This window comes from Mytilus galloprovincialis, chromosome 8 (genome assembly GCF_965363235.1).
Source record: "Mytilus galloprovincialis chromosome 8, xbMytGall1.hap1.1, whole genome shotgun sequence".
Taxonomy (NCBI): domain Eukaryota; kingdom Metazoa; phylum Mollusca; class Bivalvia; order Mytilida; family Mytilidae; genus Mytilus; species Mytilus galloprovincialis.
This window is the reverse complement of record NC_134845.1, coordinates 12,459,960-12,478,120: the sequence shown is the minus strand read 5'-3', so window position 1 is coordinate 12,478,120 and position 18,161 is coordinate 12,459,960. Positions and strand designations below refer to the sequence as shown.

General features: G+C 32.0%; 1 protein-coding gene across 1 annotated transcript in view; it reads left to right on the top strand.

Annotated features, from left to right (window-relative positions):
- LOC143085110 (U3 small nucleolar RNA-associated protein 18 homolog) overlaps positions 1-14,891 on the top strand; it is a 65,405-nt gene extending 50,514 nt beyond the window's left edge. Inside the window, exons 7-12 of the mRNA XM_076261299.1 lie at positions 8,650-8,821; positions 9,137-9,237; positions 9,950-10,040; positions 11,051-11,349; positions 13,297-13,439; positions 14,519-14,891. Coding sequence (XP_076117414.1) covers positions 8,650-8,821; positions 9,137-9,237; positions 9,950-10,040; positions 11,051-11,349; positions 13,297-13,439; positions 14,519-14,543 — 831 coding nt within the window. The 3' untranslated portion in view covers positions 14,544-14,891. The remainder of the gene's footprint in view (positions 1-8,649; positions 8,822-9,136; positions 9,238-9,949; positions 10,041-11,050; positions 11,350-13,296; positions 13,440-14,518) is intronic.
- The last annotated feature ends 3,270 nt before the right edge of the window (positions 14,892-18,161 follow it).

Here is an 18,161-nt window from a genome sequence, read left to right as displayed (position 1 = left end):
AAAATTAGTACCGTTAATTTTATTTACTACCACTGGGTCGATGCCTCTGCTGGTGGACTATTAGTCCCCGAGGGTATCACCAGCCCAGTAGCCAGTACTTCGGTACTGGCATGAAAATACGGATTTTTTGTTATTAAAATTTGCTGTTACAAAATGATAGAAATTATTATAAATTAAGGAATGTATCTCCCTCGTGCAAAGCTCTGATTTCTTTCACGGATTTGGCTATACTTTTTGGACCTTTTGGATTATAGCTCTTCATCTTTTATATAAGCTTTGGATTTCAAATATTTTGGCCACGAGCATCACTGAAGAGACATATATTGTCGAAATGCGCATCTGGTGCAAGAAAATTAGTACCGTTAATTTTATTTACTACCACTGGGTCGATGCCTCTGCTGGTGGACTATTAGTCCCCGAGGGTATCACCAGCCCAGTAGCCAGTACTTCGGTACTGGCATGAAAATACGGATTTTTTGTTATTAAAATTTGCTGTTACAAAATGATAGAAATTATTATAAATTAAGGAATGTATCTCCCTCGTGCAAAGCTCTGATTTCTTTCACGGATTTGGCTATACTTTTTGGACCTTTTGGATTATAGCTCTTCATCTTTTATATAAGCTTTGGATTTAAAATATTTTGGCCACGAGCATCACTGAAGAGACATATATTGTCGAAATGCGCATCTGGTGCAAGAAAATTAGTACCGTTAATTTTATTTACTACCACTGGGTCGATGCCTCTGCTGGTGGACTATTAGTCCCCGAGGGTATCACCAGCCCAGTAGCCAGTACTTCGGTACTGGCATGAAAATATGGATTTTTTGTTATTAAAATTTGCTGTTACAAAATGATAGAAATTATTATAAATTAAGGAATGTATCTCCCTCGTGCAAAGCTCTGATTTCTTTCACGGATTTGGCTATACTTTTTGGACCTTTTGGATTATAGCTCTTCATCTTTTATATAAGCTTTGGATTTCAAATATTTTGGCCACGAGCATCACTGAAGAGACATATATTGTCGAAATGCGCATCTGGTGCAAGAAAATTAGTACCGTTAATTTTATTTACTACCACTGGGTCGATGCCTCTGCTGGTGGACTATTAGTCCCCGAGGGTATCACCAGCCCAGTAGCCAGTACTTCGGTACTGGCATGAAAATACGGATTTTTTGTTATTAAAATTTGCTGTTACAAAATGATAGAAATTATTATAAATTAAGGAATGTATCTCCCTCGTGCAAAGCTCTGATTTCTTTCACGGATTTGGCTATACTTTTTGGACCTTTTGGATTATAGCTCTTCATCTTTTATATAAGCTTTGGATTTCAAATATTTTGGCCACGAGCATCACTGAAGAGACATATATTGTCGAAATGCGCATCTGGTGCAAGAAAATTAGTACCGTTAATTTTATTTACTACCACTGGGTCGATGCCTCTGCTGGTGGACTATTAGTCCCCGAGGGTATCACCAGCCCAGTAGCCAGTACTTCGGTACTGGCATGAAAATACGGATTTTTTGTTATTAAAATTTGCTGTTACAAAATGATAGAAATTATTATAAATTAAGGAATGTATCTCCCTCGTGCAAAGCTCTGATTTCTTTCACGGATTTGGCTATACTTTTTGGACCTTTTGGATTATAGCTCTTCATCTTTTATATAAGCTTTGGATTTCAAATATTTTGGCCACGAGCATCACTGAAGAGACATATATTGTCGAAATGCGCATCTGGTGCAAGAAAATTAGTACCGTTAATTTTATGATAGTATTACTGATGCTTTATCAATTGACCGTACTGATTTATTACAACAAAACAAATCTAAAGAGAAGCAAAGTATTCCGTTAGTTTTAATAACTAAATATAATCCATATATACGTAAAATAAAGAAACGTATAATGAAACACTGGCATTTATTACAGTTCGACGAAGACTGTGTACAAATATTCAATACAGCACCAATAGTTGCGTATAGCAAACATAAAAGTATTGGAGATATGCTTAGTAGATCAAAGTTAAAGAATGTAACATAAAATTGACAGTTGGACCCCTGATGATGGTAGATCTGTCATAACAACTAGATATATTGAAGAAGAATTAAAATATAAATATAAACATGAATAATTTTCATATTTGATTATATTCAAATAATGCATCTTAAAATGACCATCCCAAGCTTAACTACCGAAACACGAAATTGATATTTGTGTCGGGTCCTATCAGCAATATGGGATGCGTGGTTGCATGGGTGTTTTATTATAACAAAATGTATTCATGGACGGCTGTCCTACTGCACCTTACCGAGAATCGTTTTCTGCATTGAGAATGATCCGCATTTCCTGTTTGATGGGATACGTATATGGTGTTAATTTATTGTTCCGGTGGACAAATCTTTTAGCCTTGAGTTGAAAATACTTCATGACATGATTTACTTTGAAAAGTTCCACAAAACAATGTGACTCATTTATACATCATCAACACGGACAATTTCTCACTGCTATCTTATTCCCGCCTATCAACCCACGTGAATGTGGGCGGATCTTCTTTCAAGGTTTATAACATGTGTAAACCTAAAAATTCTTCAGCCACCCAATGTGAGCTCAACAAAGGCACGTAGCTAAGAGAATCACCCAATGTGAACTCAAAAATGGCACGTCGTTTTAATAGAAATGCTAAAAAGCAAAAATTCCGATTCTACAATAAAAAAGAACGGAATAAATACAATATGCAGCAAAGAACTGCACATGCAAAAAAGCATGTTATTAATCTATCAAAACGCAGATTATCAAATCAGGAATATATTCTGTTGGCGAAAGGCTTGAAATTTATACCAACGCCATCAAGCAAAAATGCAAAAATGTATATGTATACTAAAAGACTACAATGAATTTGCTAGAAAATTACGATGTCGGTATATGTTCAGTCAAGAAAAAACTGACCTTCATCCATTTCGTAGCAATACAGGATATAAACCTGCCTCTACGTGCCATACGTTGGAAAATTATATAGATTTAACCAAGCTTGAATTGTCTTTTCTACCAATAGAAAGAAATGTAAAAAACAATCTTACTAAGGGCGAAAGAATAGCGCTACGCAATTTGAAAAATGATGAAACAATAGTAATAAAAAAGGCAGATAAAAATTCAAATTGTGTTATTTTAGACAGGCTAGACTACATAACAGAAGTCACAAGACAACTAAATACTCAACATTACTGCCAATTAGATTCATTTAACATGGCAGAACTGAAAATCCAGGTCATTGAGTATATTAAATCATTATACGACCAAGGCATAATCGACAAAATATCATTTAAATTTTTAACAAATGGTCAAAAATTAAGAGATGCACGATTAGGGAGAATTTATATTCTCCCAAAAATTCACCGTCTTGAAACAGAGACGTTTAAACAAATACAACATGATGGATTAAATGAATTAAATATAATTCCACCTGGCAGACCAATTATATCACAGTGTGGTTCTGTAACTGAACTTATAGGTCATTACGTTGACTATTTTCTTATACCAATAGTTCAAAATCAGTCTACATATATAAAAGATACTACATCGTTCATTAATATCATTGAGAAATTAAAACATATGGCAAACAGCCTTTTGGTTTCATATGATATAACACAGATGTTTACTAATCTACCTCAAGAAGCGTTATTGGGTGCGGTTGAACGAGCATATGACAGTTTTGACAAATCAAACTTCAAAGTCAATGCTCCGCCAGTCAATGTATTGATACATTTGTTGAGAATTATTTTAGAAAACAATGTATTTGAATTCGATGGTTAAATTTACAAACAAGTAATAGGTACGGCAATTGGTGCAGTTCCTTCACCGGAAATCTGTGACATACTTATGTTTGAAATAATGAATCAAATTATTTCTGCATTTCAATATAAAGACAAAATATTCTATCATGGAAGATATAGAGACGATGGATTCATAATATATGATGGAACATCAGATGAAATTATAGATTTTTTTCGTCTAGCAAATGATTATAACCCCTTATTAAAGTTCACCTATGAAATCAAAAACGATAAAATGTCATTCTTGGATGTTGATGTAATTAAAGGTCAAAGATTTACAACATATGGCATCCTTGACCTTGAAATACATTTTAAAGAAACAAATTCTTATCTGTTTCTGCACAGAAATAGCTGTCACTCACAGCATGTATTCAGAGGATTTATTAAAGGTGAAGCAATACGGCAAATTAGAAATACAAGTGACCATAACAAATTAATAAACAATCTAACTAATTTCAAAGTGAAATTATTAGATAGGGGTTATGATAACGCTGAAATAGATGATAGTATTACTGATGCTTTATCAATTGACCGTACTGATTTATTACAACAAAACAAATCTAAAGAGAAGCAAAGTATTCCGTTAGTTTTAATAACTAAATATAATCCATATATACGTAAAATAAAGAAACGTATAATGAAACACTGGCATTTATTACAGTTCGACGAAGACTGTGTACAAATATTCAATACAGCACCAATAGTTGCGTATAGCAAACATAAAAGTATTGGAGATATGCTTAGTAGATCAAAGTTAAAGAATGTAACATAAAATTGACAGTTGGACCCCTGATGATGGTAGATCTGTCATAACAACTAGATATATTGAAGAAGAATTAAAATATAAATATATCAATATAAACATGAATAATTTTCATATTTGATTATATTCAAATAATGCATCTTAAAATGACCATCCCAAGCTTAACTACCGAAACACGAAATTGATATTTGTGTCGGGTCCTATCAGCAATATGGGATGCGTGGTTGCATGGGTGTTTTATTATAACAAAACAGCTGTTCTTTTTTGATTGATTTGGCGCCATTTCGGCTTTGCACCTGTAATTGATGTTTTACCTTCTGTACCTGTACTTTTAAAACAATATTAGTGCATGACTAAGGGCAGCTGCTGGTGTGCCTGCAAATCCTTCATTGGTGCACTTAAACAGGCAAATTTCACTCACATCAATTTCACGTGAATATAAATTCATGTAAATTTCACCTCAAACGAGCTTATACGTGAAATGAAAATCACATAAAAAAATTTCATGTGAAATTCATGTTAATTTTTAAAATAGAGTATTTCAAATAACATCTAAATTTTCAAATTTAATTAAAATCATGAAAAATATCAATTTTTGTTGTTGTAAATTTCGCGTAAAATTCATGTGAAAAATTTCACATCAGATTCACGTGATACTCAATTCACGTGAAATTCACATGAAAATTTTCATGTAGTTTCATGTATAAGCTTGATTGAGGTGAATCTCGCGTGAAATTTTTCATGTAAATTTCATGTGAGATTCATGTGAAATTCATCTGAGCAAATTTCACCTGTGTAAGTAGAGGGGCATTATGTCTTCTGGTCTGTGTGTCTGTTTGTCCGTTCCTTCTTTGGTCCGGTTGTCCGTCCATCGGTCTGTCTCGATTTAGGTTAAAGTTTTTGGTCAAGGTAGTTTTTGATGAAGTTGAAGTTTATTCAACTTGAAACTTAGTACACTTGTTCCCTATAGTTTGATCTTGTAATGCCAAATTAGAGTTTTTACCCCATTTTCAAGGTCCACTGAACATAGAAAATGATAGTGTTAGTGGGGCATCTCTGTACTGTGGAAACATTCTTGTTTCTAAATACATGGGTTCATTTTCAAAAGCAGGAACAGATGATGTTTTTGTATAGACTGATTGATTTTGTTAGGTAATGTCGTTGTACATTTTGTACTTCTATTTTAAATAAGATTTGATAATTTCTACTTTCAATTTAAATAAGATGCAATCATTTAACATTTTAAAAAACTTTCATTTGGGAAAAACTAAGAAAAGTGGTAATGCTACAAACCTTTATCCTATTTCATTTTCTATTTCTAAATATTTTGTAGACATAAGAAACAAAACCAATTGTGCTTTCATAGGAAAACCATTCATTTATGGAAATACCCTTTGCTATTTTTAAACATCGATCACATTGTGGAAATACCCTTTGCTATTTTTAAACATAAATCACATATCCTGGTTATTGATTTACTTACAAAAGATTATACACAAGTTTTGTCAGATGGGGTCCTCTAAGGGTTACATTTGTTTTATGATTATATTGAGGAAATAAAATAAACAGTAAAATTTAAAACATACAAAGGGCATATAACATGTATAAAACACACATGTATTTACACATGTAACAAAACTAAATTTGATTTATTTTTCAACTAGAGAAGATAATTTATTATTAGATATATACTTTAACATGTTTAAATGACCTTGTCACATTATAAATTAAATGATATACTGCATATACATATAGATTCTACCACTGCATTGAGTGTATTACGATATTTATCCACCCGAGACAGTTAAATTTTCAAATTTAAAACGTGAGGCTTGCCCGAGCATATTAAATAATTAAAATTTAACTGTCGAGAGTGGATAAATATGGTATTACACGAGATCTGGTGGTGGAATCTGTTTCTCTATTTATTTTCTAACAATATGCAAGCAAACTTATTCCTTCTTTTCGAATGATCTGCAAAAAGATGTGTTCTTTTTATGAGACGACATCAGGCATGTTCACCTTTTTTCATGCCGACCCAATAGGAAAGTCACAGGAAAGCAAGAAAATTCGACGTCATAATCGGATTTTAAACAATGAAGTACTGAGATCAAACGAACCACACGTTGATTAATTTTTGTCGAGCCTGCAACTTTTGTTGCAGAAAGCTCGACATAGGGATAGTGATCCGGCTGCGGCGGCAGCTACGGCGGCGGCGTTAGCTCACTTCTCAAAAGCTTTATATTTTAGAAGGTGGAAGACCTGGATGCTTCATACTTTGTATATAGATGCTTCATGTTACGAAGTTTCCGTCAGTCACATGTCAAATGTCCTTGACCTCATTTTCATGGTTCAGTGACTACTTGAAAAAAAAGTTCAAATTTTTTTGTAATGTTGAATTCTCTCTTATTATAAGTAATAGGATAACTATATTTGATATGTGCATACCTTGCAAGGTCCTCATGTTTGTCAGACAGTTTTCACTTGACCACGACCTCATTTCATGGATCAGTGAACAAGGTTAAGTTTTGGTGGTCAAGTTCATATCTCAGATACTATAAGCAATAGGGCTAGTATATTCGGTGTATGGAAGGACTGTAAGGTGTACATGTCCAACTGGCAGGTGTCATCTGACCTTGACCTCATTTTCATGGTTCAGTGGTTATAGTTAAATTTTTGTGTTTTGGTCTGTTTTTCTCATACTATATGCAATAGGTCTACTATATTTGTTGTATGGAATGATTGTAAGGTGTACATGTCTAGCGGGCAGATGTCAAGTGACCCTGACCTCATTTTCATGGTTCAGTGGTCAAAAGTTAAGTTTTTGAGTTTTGGTCTTTTTATCTAATACTATATGCCATAGGTCAACTATATTTGGTGTATGGAAATATTTTATGATCTTTATGTCAGTCATGCAGGTTTTATTTGACCGTGACCTCATTTTCACGGTTCATTGCACAGTGTTAAGTTTTTGTGTTTTGGTCTATTTTTCTTAAACTATAAGTAATAGGTCAACTATATTTGTTGTATGGAAGCTTTGTTAGCTGTACATGTCTGCCTGGCATGGTTCATCTGACCTTGACCTCATTTTCATGGTTCGTTGGTCTTTGTTTAGTTATCTTGGTTAATGTTAAGTTTATGTGACAGTTGTAATAAAGCTTTATTCTTAGGACTATCAACATAATTTCAATGATTAGTAAAGAAAGCGAGACATTTCAGTGTGTGCACTCTTGTTTTTTATACAATGGGTGCAGAAAGGGATAAATTGACGAAATTAAAAAAAATTAGAGAAATTGTTATATCAAACATAGGGTTGATTTATTAAATTGTTATACCAATGTTTGGTTACAGCAGTATATATAAATGTCTTTGTCAAAGAAAATATATTGTTGGTAAACAATGTATATATAACATTTGACATGAATTCCTTATTTGATTGGGAATTAAAAGTGTGAGTTGTTATAATTACAAAAATGTTAAACCTTTTCAATATGGTACTTTATAAGAGAACTCATTAGTCATGTGATAGAAGTACAATATAATACACTCATGGTAAGGTGGTCTGAATTATATGGGTTAACTAGGAGTAAGAATTTTTGCAAGGGTGAACAATTGCCATGCAAAATTAGATGGCAGTGATATTTGGTAAAAATGTTTGTAAAGAATGAAAATCTCAATGAATTAAGATTTGAAGGGCATTACTGTGACAGACTGTAAGTGCTGCTCTCCAACTATTGTACTTTATTCAAAATTCTGACCAAATCTAATTTGTTTTATCAAACCAAGCTGCTCAACTGGTCAGACATTTTAGCAAGCTACTTAAGAAAAACATTCAAGTGGTGAAAGCAATAATATTATGAAAAATCAATTTATCCATTGCTATATACCAATTCTATTGAATTAAAATGTCACGCGTAAGGTTTTACTATTGTTGTAATGTTGAATTACATAATAAATGTCCAAACTAAGCACTCATGCCTTTAGGGTACATGGAAAAATAGTTCAAACATGAGTATCACTGTAATGTTTATATGAATTAACTCTTTATGATTTTACAGGTTGATGGTAAAAATAATCCAAAGATACAGAGTATATTCTTAGAGAATTATCCAATATACTCAGCTCATTTTAGTGCCAATGGAGAGGAGGTCATCATGGGGTCAAAACATAAAGGTTTTCATTATTATGACATGATGGTTGGGAAGATGATAAGTGTACCTCCTGTTAAAGGTAAGTTATTAATCAGTAGAAATTAATCAGAAGTTTTCAATTCGTCAGAATCTATTTTTTTTTAAATGTTGTTACAGTAATTGCTCAACTTGAAACTGTTTTAAGAAAGAAATGTATCAAATTGTTTTTGGTTTGAACATTCCTGATGAAGATAAATCCAGAAAATTACTTGGAACAAACAAAAATTATAGAGTAATACTTTATTATTTTGTATCTGTAAAATATTTATTACATCTGATAGGTATTTCCTATGTGACATTATATTAACAGATTATACATAATGGTTAACATCTGTACAATTTGTTTTTCATTTAGGTTTAGGAGAAGTAAATATGAAAAGATTTGTTGTGTCACCTGATGGAAGATTTATAGCTTTCCTAGGATCATATGGAAATATCCACTTATTGTCAGCCAAGGTATACTCTTTATAAAACTTTTTAATTGATATAAACCTAGATATTAAATTTCTGTGTACCTGTACTTGTAATGAGTATCATCCTATACATAAAGAAAACGTTTTATAGACCAAATAGATATAGGAAGATGTAGTATGAGTGCCAATAAGACAACTCTCTATTCAAGTCACAATTTATAAAAGTAAACCATTATAGGTCAAGGTACATTCTGCAACACAGAGCCTTGGCTGACACCAAACAGCAAGCTATAAAGGGCCCAAAAAAATAAAAATAAATTAGTGAAAAACCATTCAAAAGGGAAAACCAACGGTCTAATCTATATAAAAAACTATAAACGAAAAACACTTATTTACCACACCAACAAAAGACAACTACTGAAACTTTTTAATGGTACAAAACCTTGAAGTTATCTGAAACAATAGTGTACCATCACAGTATAGACAAAGACAAGTTTTGCATATCATAACAAACAAGTCAGAACATGCAGAATGGATACCAGTAAAACTGAAAAGTTTAAATTCAAAATACTATTTTTGATAACTTTTTTATATGGAATAAGAAAATGTAGTTAGTTGTCAACTATCAATCAAAGACCAGAGGATTAAAGAGAAAATAAATATCTGCACATTTATAGATAATTATTTTAAAATAGTCAAATTTTAAGCTAAACCATAAAAGAAACTTGATAAACGTTCTGTTTTCATATTTTCAGTCAAAAGAATGGATCTTTACACAGAAGATGAATGGTAGTGTAGGTGGTGTATGTTTTTCACAAGATGGAAGTACAATGTATTCATATGGAGGTAATGTTTTGTCACATCCTCTTTTCACAAACTTTATGTTTCAAGTTTATGCACAGGCAGTCATACACACCAGACTTTACAATAAGAATATGAATAAAACTTGTATCCGCTCATAAACATGTCTTTTCTTTTCCTCATCATATCTCACTCTTAATTATAAGTGGGGGTATACTATTTTACCTCTGTCTGTCAGTCTGTAACTACATTGCAACGATTTCTGAAATATGGTATCAGGGTTTATATATGTCAGCTATGCCGTGTGATGTGTTTTTAGATTCATCACTCCATGGCTTCCTGTTTACCGGACACTTACATCATTTTACACATGACATCCAAGTTGAAAATTTTTGTCACATTTTTCTCAAGAAATGCATTACAAGGAATTCTGAAATTTGTTTCATGGTTATAATAAGTCAGCTATACCCTGTGATGCATTTTCATATTCATCACTTGACAACTTCCTGTTTACCGGCAAGTATTTGGGAGGGAGTATCATCAGTGAGCATTAGATCACAGTTTCAGTTGTTATAAATGTTTCTTGTCCATGAATTACTAAGTTCTCTGTTTTAACATATTTTATATTAAATTTGCTGAGAAAGAAGAACCATTTACTCACATGTATATATCCTTTTCTGCTCTTGAACTTTGTATTTTATTTGGACTTTTAAATGTTTTGACTACAGTGCCACTGATAAGTCTTAAGTAGATGATAGGCATATCTGACATACCAAACTATAAGCTTGGAGGCTTTATTTTTTTCCTCCTAATGTTGACTATCAGTTTGAAAGTTTGAAAATAAAAACTATGACATGTATGATAACAGGATTATGCAAATTTAAGAATGGAGAATTTAAGTGATTTCAAATCAGTAACTAAATAGTCTTAGTGTGAAATATTAATGAAATAAATAAAATTTCGAATAAAGAATAACATATGAATTGATAACAACTGCACATGGGAAAAGATGATAAATGATATGTATCTATATATATTTAATGGTTCTATTTCAGATGATGGTGATGTATATATATGGGACATGAAGACACGTGATTGTATTCACAGATTTATAGATGATGGATGTACAAAAGGCATGTCTATTGCCGTTTCTCATGATCATAACTTTTTAGCTTGTGGATCATATAGTGGTGTGGTGAACATTTACGAACCTTCAGTGTGTCTTAAATCTAGGTCACCGAAACCTTTGAAAGCATTATTGAATTTAACAACACCTTGTACGAACTTAGTATTTAATTCAACATCAGAAATATTAGCTATGTGTTCAGATTCTGCAGAAAGAGCAGTAAAATTAGTAAGTATAATGAGTGCAGTGTAGATAATATATAACAGATTCCTTTTTTTTTTTTTTTATCTAAACAGAATAAACAGAAATAATATAAATCAAAGCAAGGTACAGTACATATATTGACATTGATTTAAAACATATTTTTATTTTATCTTTCCAAAATTTCCTTGATCTAATATATATGCCTTATTTTAGTGCTTTAAAGTTGGATAAAAATGTGTTTTGTGAATAAAATATTTTCATAAATTGTCAAGTTTTAAATTTGATAAAGCTCAAGAGTAGTTGAAATCCATCCAAAAGCCAGCAGTCAATATGAAACCTGGCTTTTCAATTATAGTACGGAAATTTGTCAACTTGATATACATTTAACGACAAATTTATGTGACGTATAAAATTTTCTTACGTCCGACATGCGAATCAATTAATGTGTTTGTAGATAGATGCTTTTTGTGATCTGTTAAATTGTTCCTTTTAAAATTGTTACATGATGATGACTGCTGTACCCATATTTTGACTATTTTATTTATTATGTCTGTTTAGTTCACAAATCATTATAAATATAATGGAATTTGATGAAACTGTCATCAAAGTGAGAGGTTTATCGCTTTAAAACCGGGTTTAATCCACCCTTTTCTACATTTGAAAATGCCTGTACCAAGTCAGGAATATGACAGTTCTTGTCCATTTGTTTTTGATGTGTTTTGTGATTGGATTTTGCCATGTGATTATGGACTTTCCGATTGGATTTTCCTCTGAGTTTAGTATTTTTGTGATTTTACTTTTTTTGATATTCTTTTCAGAATATGATAGAATGTCATATTAACGTCCCTTATTTGGCCCAAAAATTACTGCAAATTAAAAAGTTATCATACATATTCTTAAATAACTGAAAACTTGACTAAGGTATAAGGTACTAAGAAAAACAAAACAAATTTGACATCGAACAAGTTACCATGGCAACAAATCATGACTTAATTTGCATATTATGTTAAATTTCGTGATTTTCCTTGTTTTTTTCATCAAATCTTAAGTATATTTTAGATTGAAAAAGTATGTGCGCACCCAAGAAACAACTTTATATTTTGTGAGATTATGCCAATAGTTATAATATAGCTTCTGTTAAATTATTTTGTTGTTTCTTGGCTGCGCAGGATGTTTCCACAACGGAAATAAAGATAGAAAACTGCATAAATTCTGTATTTTTTCATCGTTTTTGTGAAAACAGTACATATAATGACGTAATTGTGACGTCATCAGATAAAAATCTTTGTTTTTCATTTATCTTTCTTGACCCAATGCATTTCTAAACATTATGTGCCAATTTGAAATGGTTATCAAACATTTTATTTTCTTGGGCCAAAAATAGGCCTTAATGCCCCTACTCCTTTATATCATTGGAATTCATTTGATGGTGCCGTTCAAAATAAGATGTCCACAATGAGGCTATATGTTTATTTTACCATTGATTTTATGATACCAATAGGATCATTATGAGTTAAATTAACCCTATAAGGCTTTATGTTTTGTTAAGGTACTTTTGGACATTAGTTTTATTATACAAAATCAATACAACAATAAGAAGGTGTGGTTTGATTGAAATTGAAACAACACTATACAAGTGACCAAATGACATATACATAAGTAAGGTAAGGTCACCCAACAGCCTTTAACAATAAGCAAAACCAATGATAATACTGCATATCTTCTGTACAAGGCTTTGAAATGACGAATAATTGTAAGTCATATGAAATTGCAGTGCTCCCTTTTTCTGAAATATATTGACACAAACACAAATAAGTGCCTATACCATGTATACACATAATATGTGTATACATGGTTTAAAATTATAAATTACAGTTGTATTAAACTGCCGTGCTCTTTTTTTCAGGAAATATCTTGTTTACATCAACACAAATAAATGGTTGTACACATAGATTATAAATTGTATTGCAGGTGCATGTGCCTTCACAGACAGTGTTCTCCAACTTTCCTGATAGACTGGATGCTAAATTACGCATCCCTTTGTGTGTGGACTTCTCCAGAAATAGTGGCTATTTTACAGTGGGCACAAACAAGGGTTTAGCTCTACTTTACAGGTACAGTTTTTATAGTTCAAAGATCAGTTTATATCTTACTGTAAAAATGTAGTGATTTCATAGATTCAACATTTATGGGTATTAATTCAGGGAAATATTTCTGTCAGTTTGGTATTTATGTTAGATTATCTTTTATTTCATTGGATACTCAAATTACATCTTTATCCTGGTATCTATCATTAGTTTACTACTATATATAAGCCTATAATTATGATATTTATGCAGTTTAAAATTGTAAGGAGAATTTTTATAAGAAAATTGAGAGCAGTGTATTTATATTTGAGCTTTAACGAATTTCAAATTTTGAAAGATTTTTTTTTTTAAAACAAGCCTGAAAATAGCTGAGTAGAGAAAAGATCCACCTTTAATTTATTTCATACCATGTTTTGCTAGGTAAAATCAACTTGCAACAGTAAAACCCAAATTTTACGTAGGCCAAGACTCGAATACAATACAGTTATCTATTAATTGGAAAAAGATTGTAACCAATCAAATACTTACTAAGGAGCTACACTTGTTCAAGAGTAATCTGAATCAAAATCAATTTATTTCATGAAAATTTTGTTCAAATACATATATGCACCTATAAATGAGTATACAATCTGTATAAATGGTCTCCTTTGTTGGAGTTATTAGAACCCCAAAAGAAAGTTTTTGGAGGTATATATTAATTCCTCTACCTGCCCGTGTTTACAAGAATTTTCTGGTTCAAAGGTTATGTATATTGCTTTAGTATTGATGTCAGGTTGGATATTAAGAAACATTTGGAGCAGGATCTGATTTTGATGGGGTTCGTGTTGCTTAGTCTTTAGTTTTCTATGTTGTGTCTTCTTTACTATTATTGGTCTGTTTGACTGTTTTATTTTTAGCCATGAGTTTGACTGTCACCTCTGGTGTCTTTCGCCCCTCCTTTAATTGATTACTTGATAGTGACTTTCGAGTTATTCGTATACTGTGTATGTTTCTTTGCTACAGGAAATTATACCTGATTCTGAAGAAGTTAAAGTTTTGATTTTAATCCCATTGCCATCATTTTGTTGAAGCTGCATCTCTTATACAGAATCTATCTTTTATTGTAGAGTGAAGCACTACAGCAATTACTAGTAATATCTATATAGCAAACAATTGACATGCAGGTCATCTAAAAGAAGATAAAGATGGTGAACAATCAAATAAAACCAGATTCAACATATACTATACTGTGTAAACCTGATTAAAGTTTCCAATGTTATTTGATACTATAGAGAACAGACATCCAGCTTTATCATCATAAAGAAGTGGAGTTTAGAAATGTTATATTTATAGACATTCATGAACTTTTTAGCAATTTACTTGAAACTATTACATGTATTAGTAATGTTTAATTTATGGTACATGTATTATCAGTGACTTTTATAATATAACTTATCATTGATGTAGTACTAGTGTTAAAAAGAGTATGACTATTTATTTGTTAGTGATGCAAATTATAGTTGTTCGATACTCGATCACTTGAACACTAAAAAGTATAAGTTTTAAACAGTTTATATTGTATAATTATACTTTTATTGACATTTAAAGTTTTAACATCAATTGAAGTCATAAAAAGTACTGTACAAGTTGTCTGTTTATCTGTCACAAATATTTTACAAATCTAAATGAAATGATGTAAAAATACTGTGATGTGGTATTTTAACAATTTTACGAATAACTTGTATCAAAATAAATAATTCTAACACATTGTATCTTTTGAATACTAATAGGCCTAGTATGAAAGGATTACAATAAAATGTCCACTTTGAAGTTCCAGGTTTCACTGATGTTTTACACTGACGACTTGTTATTTTCATGGTTCAGTGACTTCTTGAAAAAAGTTGATATTTTTGTAATGTTAAATTCTCTCTTATTATAAGAAATAGGATAACTGTATTTGATATGTGATACCTTGCAAGGTCCTCATACCCATCAAACAGTCTTCACTTGACCTCGACCTCATTTCATGGATCAGTGAACAGGGTTAAGTTTTGGTGGTCAAGTCCATATCTCGGATACTATAAGCAATATGTCTAGTATATTCGGTGTATGGAAGGACTGTTAGGTGTACATGCATACATGTCAAACTCAGGCAGGTGTCATCTGACCTTTACCTCAATTACATGGTTCAGTGGTCAAAGTTAAGTTTGTCAGTTTTGGTTATTTTTTTCTTGTTCTATATGCAATAGGTGAACTATATTTGGTGTATGGAAATATTTAATGATCTAAATGTCAGTCGTGCAGGTTTTATTTGACCTTGACCTCTTTTTCATGGTTCGTTGATCAATGTTAAGTTTTGGTGTTATTGTCTGTTTTTCTTATGCTGTATGCAATAGGTCTACTATATTTGGTATATGGAATGATTGTAAGGTGTTCATGTCTATCTGGCAGGTGTCATCTGACCTTCACCTCATTTACATGGTTCAGTGGTCAAAGTTAAGTTTGTCAGTTTTGGTTATTTTTTTCTAATACTATATGCAATATGTGAAATACATTTGGTGTATGGAAATATTTTATGATCTATATGTCAGTGGTGTATGTTTTATTTGACCTTGACCTGTTTCTCACGGTTCATTGCTCAGTGTTAACTTTTTGTGTTTTTGTCTTTAACCAATAGGTCAACTTTATTTGTTGTATGGAAGAATTGTTAGCTGTACATGTCTGTCTGGCATGGTTCATCTCCCCTTACCTCATTTTCATTGTTCTTTGGTAAGTGTTTAGTTTTCCAGGTTAATGTTAAGTTTATAAGACAGTGTAATAAAGCTTTATATTTAGAACTATCAACATAATATCAATGATAAGTGAAGAAAGCGAGTCATTTCAGCATGTGCACTCTTGTTTTTATATTTAGTTTATTTCTGTACATTTTTCTATAATAGTTTGAATGTCCCTCTGGTGTCTTTTGACCCTCTTTTGTTAATGGCTTTGAAATATATGTCAGTAACTGTGAATACTCTCAGATCTGTACTAAGTTTCTTTTTATTTCTGGGATGTAAAAGTACCCGTCGATGTACACTGTGTTTTTGTTTGATGTATTTCTATTTGTATCCATCTGATGTAGTTGTGTGGCTGTGGTTGGTTCATACTTGTTTTTATACCCCATGCAACGAAGTTGCGGAGGGTATAATGTTTTTGACCCGTCCGTCCGTCAGTCCGTCTGTCCGTCCGTCCGTCCGTCAGTCCTGTTTCTTGTCATCGCAACTCCTCTCAAACCACACAACAGAATTTCACGAAACCTTTTCAGATAATAAGGACATACTATGTAGTTGTGCATATCGACGGGAAATTGCGATTCAATTTTTTTCTAGGAGTTACGCCCCTTTGAACTTATTTACTTTAATGTACTACTGCAACAGTTTGTCATCGCAACTCCTCTCAAACCACACAACAGAATTTCACGAAACCTTTTCAGATAATAAGGACGTACTATGTAGTTGTGCATATCGACTGGAAATTGCGATTCAATTTTTTTTCTAGGAGTTACGCCCCTTTGAACTTATTTACTTTAATGTACTACTGCAACAGTTTGTCATCGCAACTCCTCTCAAACCACACAACAGAATTTCACGAAACCTTTTCAGATAATAAGGGCATACTATGTAGTTGTGCATATCGACGGGAAATTGCGATTCAATTTTTTTTCTAGGAGTTACGCCCCTTTGAACTTATTTACTTTAATGTACTACTGCAACAGTTTGTCATTGCAACTCCTCTCAAACCACACAACAGAATTTCACGAAACCTTTTCAGATAATAAGGACATACTATGTAGTTGTGCATATCGACGGAAAATTGTGATTCAATTTTTTTTCTAGGAGTTACGCCCCTTTGAACTTTTTTACTTTAATGTACTACTGCAACAGTTTGTCATCGCAACTCCTCTCAAACCACACAACAGAATTTCACGAAACCTTTTCAGATAATAAGGACATACTATGTAGATGTGCATATCGACAGGAAATTACGGTTCAATTTTTTTTCTAGGAGTTATGCCCCTTTGAACTTATTTGCTTCAATGTACTTCTGCAACAGTTTGTCATGATCTCAACTCCTCTGAAAACACACAACAGAATTTCATGAAATTTTGTAGATAATAAGGACATACTATGTATATTGACAGGAAATTATTATTCAATATTTTTTCTTATACAATTTTTTTTCTTATACTTATTTAATTTCTCCAATGACAATGTGGGGACATGGGGTATGTGAGCGTGCTCACTAAGGTTCTTTAATTGTAAATGGTTTTGTTATAAATTAGGCAATTAGTTTTCTCAATGGGATTGTTCTATATTTCCATTTAAGGGCCTTTCATTGCCGACCATACTGTATGGATTTTTTTCATACAGTCTATACAGTTGCCTATAATTGCTTACATCTACCTCATATGAGCTTTTGTACAATAGAGCTTACTTAATAAAAATTAACCTTGATGACACCAAATATCACATACACATATACTAAGCAGATCAATTTGATTAAGTACAACAAATAAGTTTTATTATGAAGACATATTTGTAAATCATCTTATACAGAACAGCTACATTTTTTTTTAAAACAGTTTGTGGAATATATAGCAGCTGAAACCAGTATTAAAAAATTCTACATTTTCTAATGTACAAAATGCCTAACTCATAGTACACCATGACATTACTAGGAAAGCTTTTTAATTTCATCATATTATTAACAACAGCCCAAATGTATCCTCTC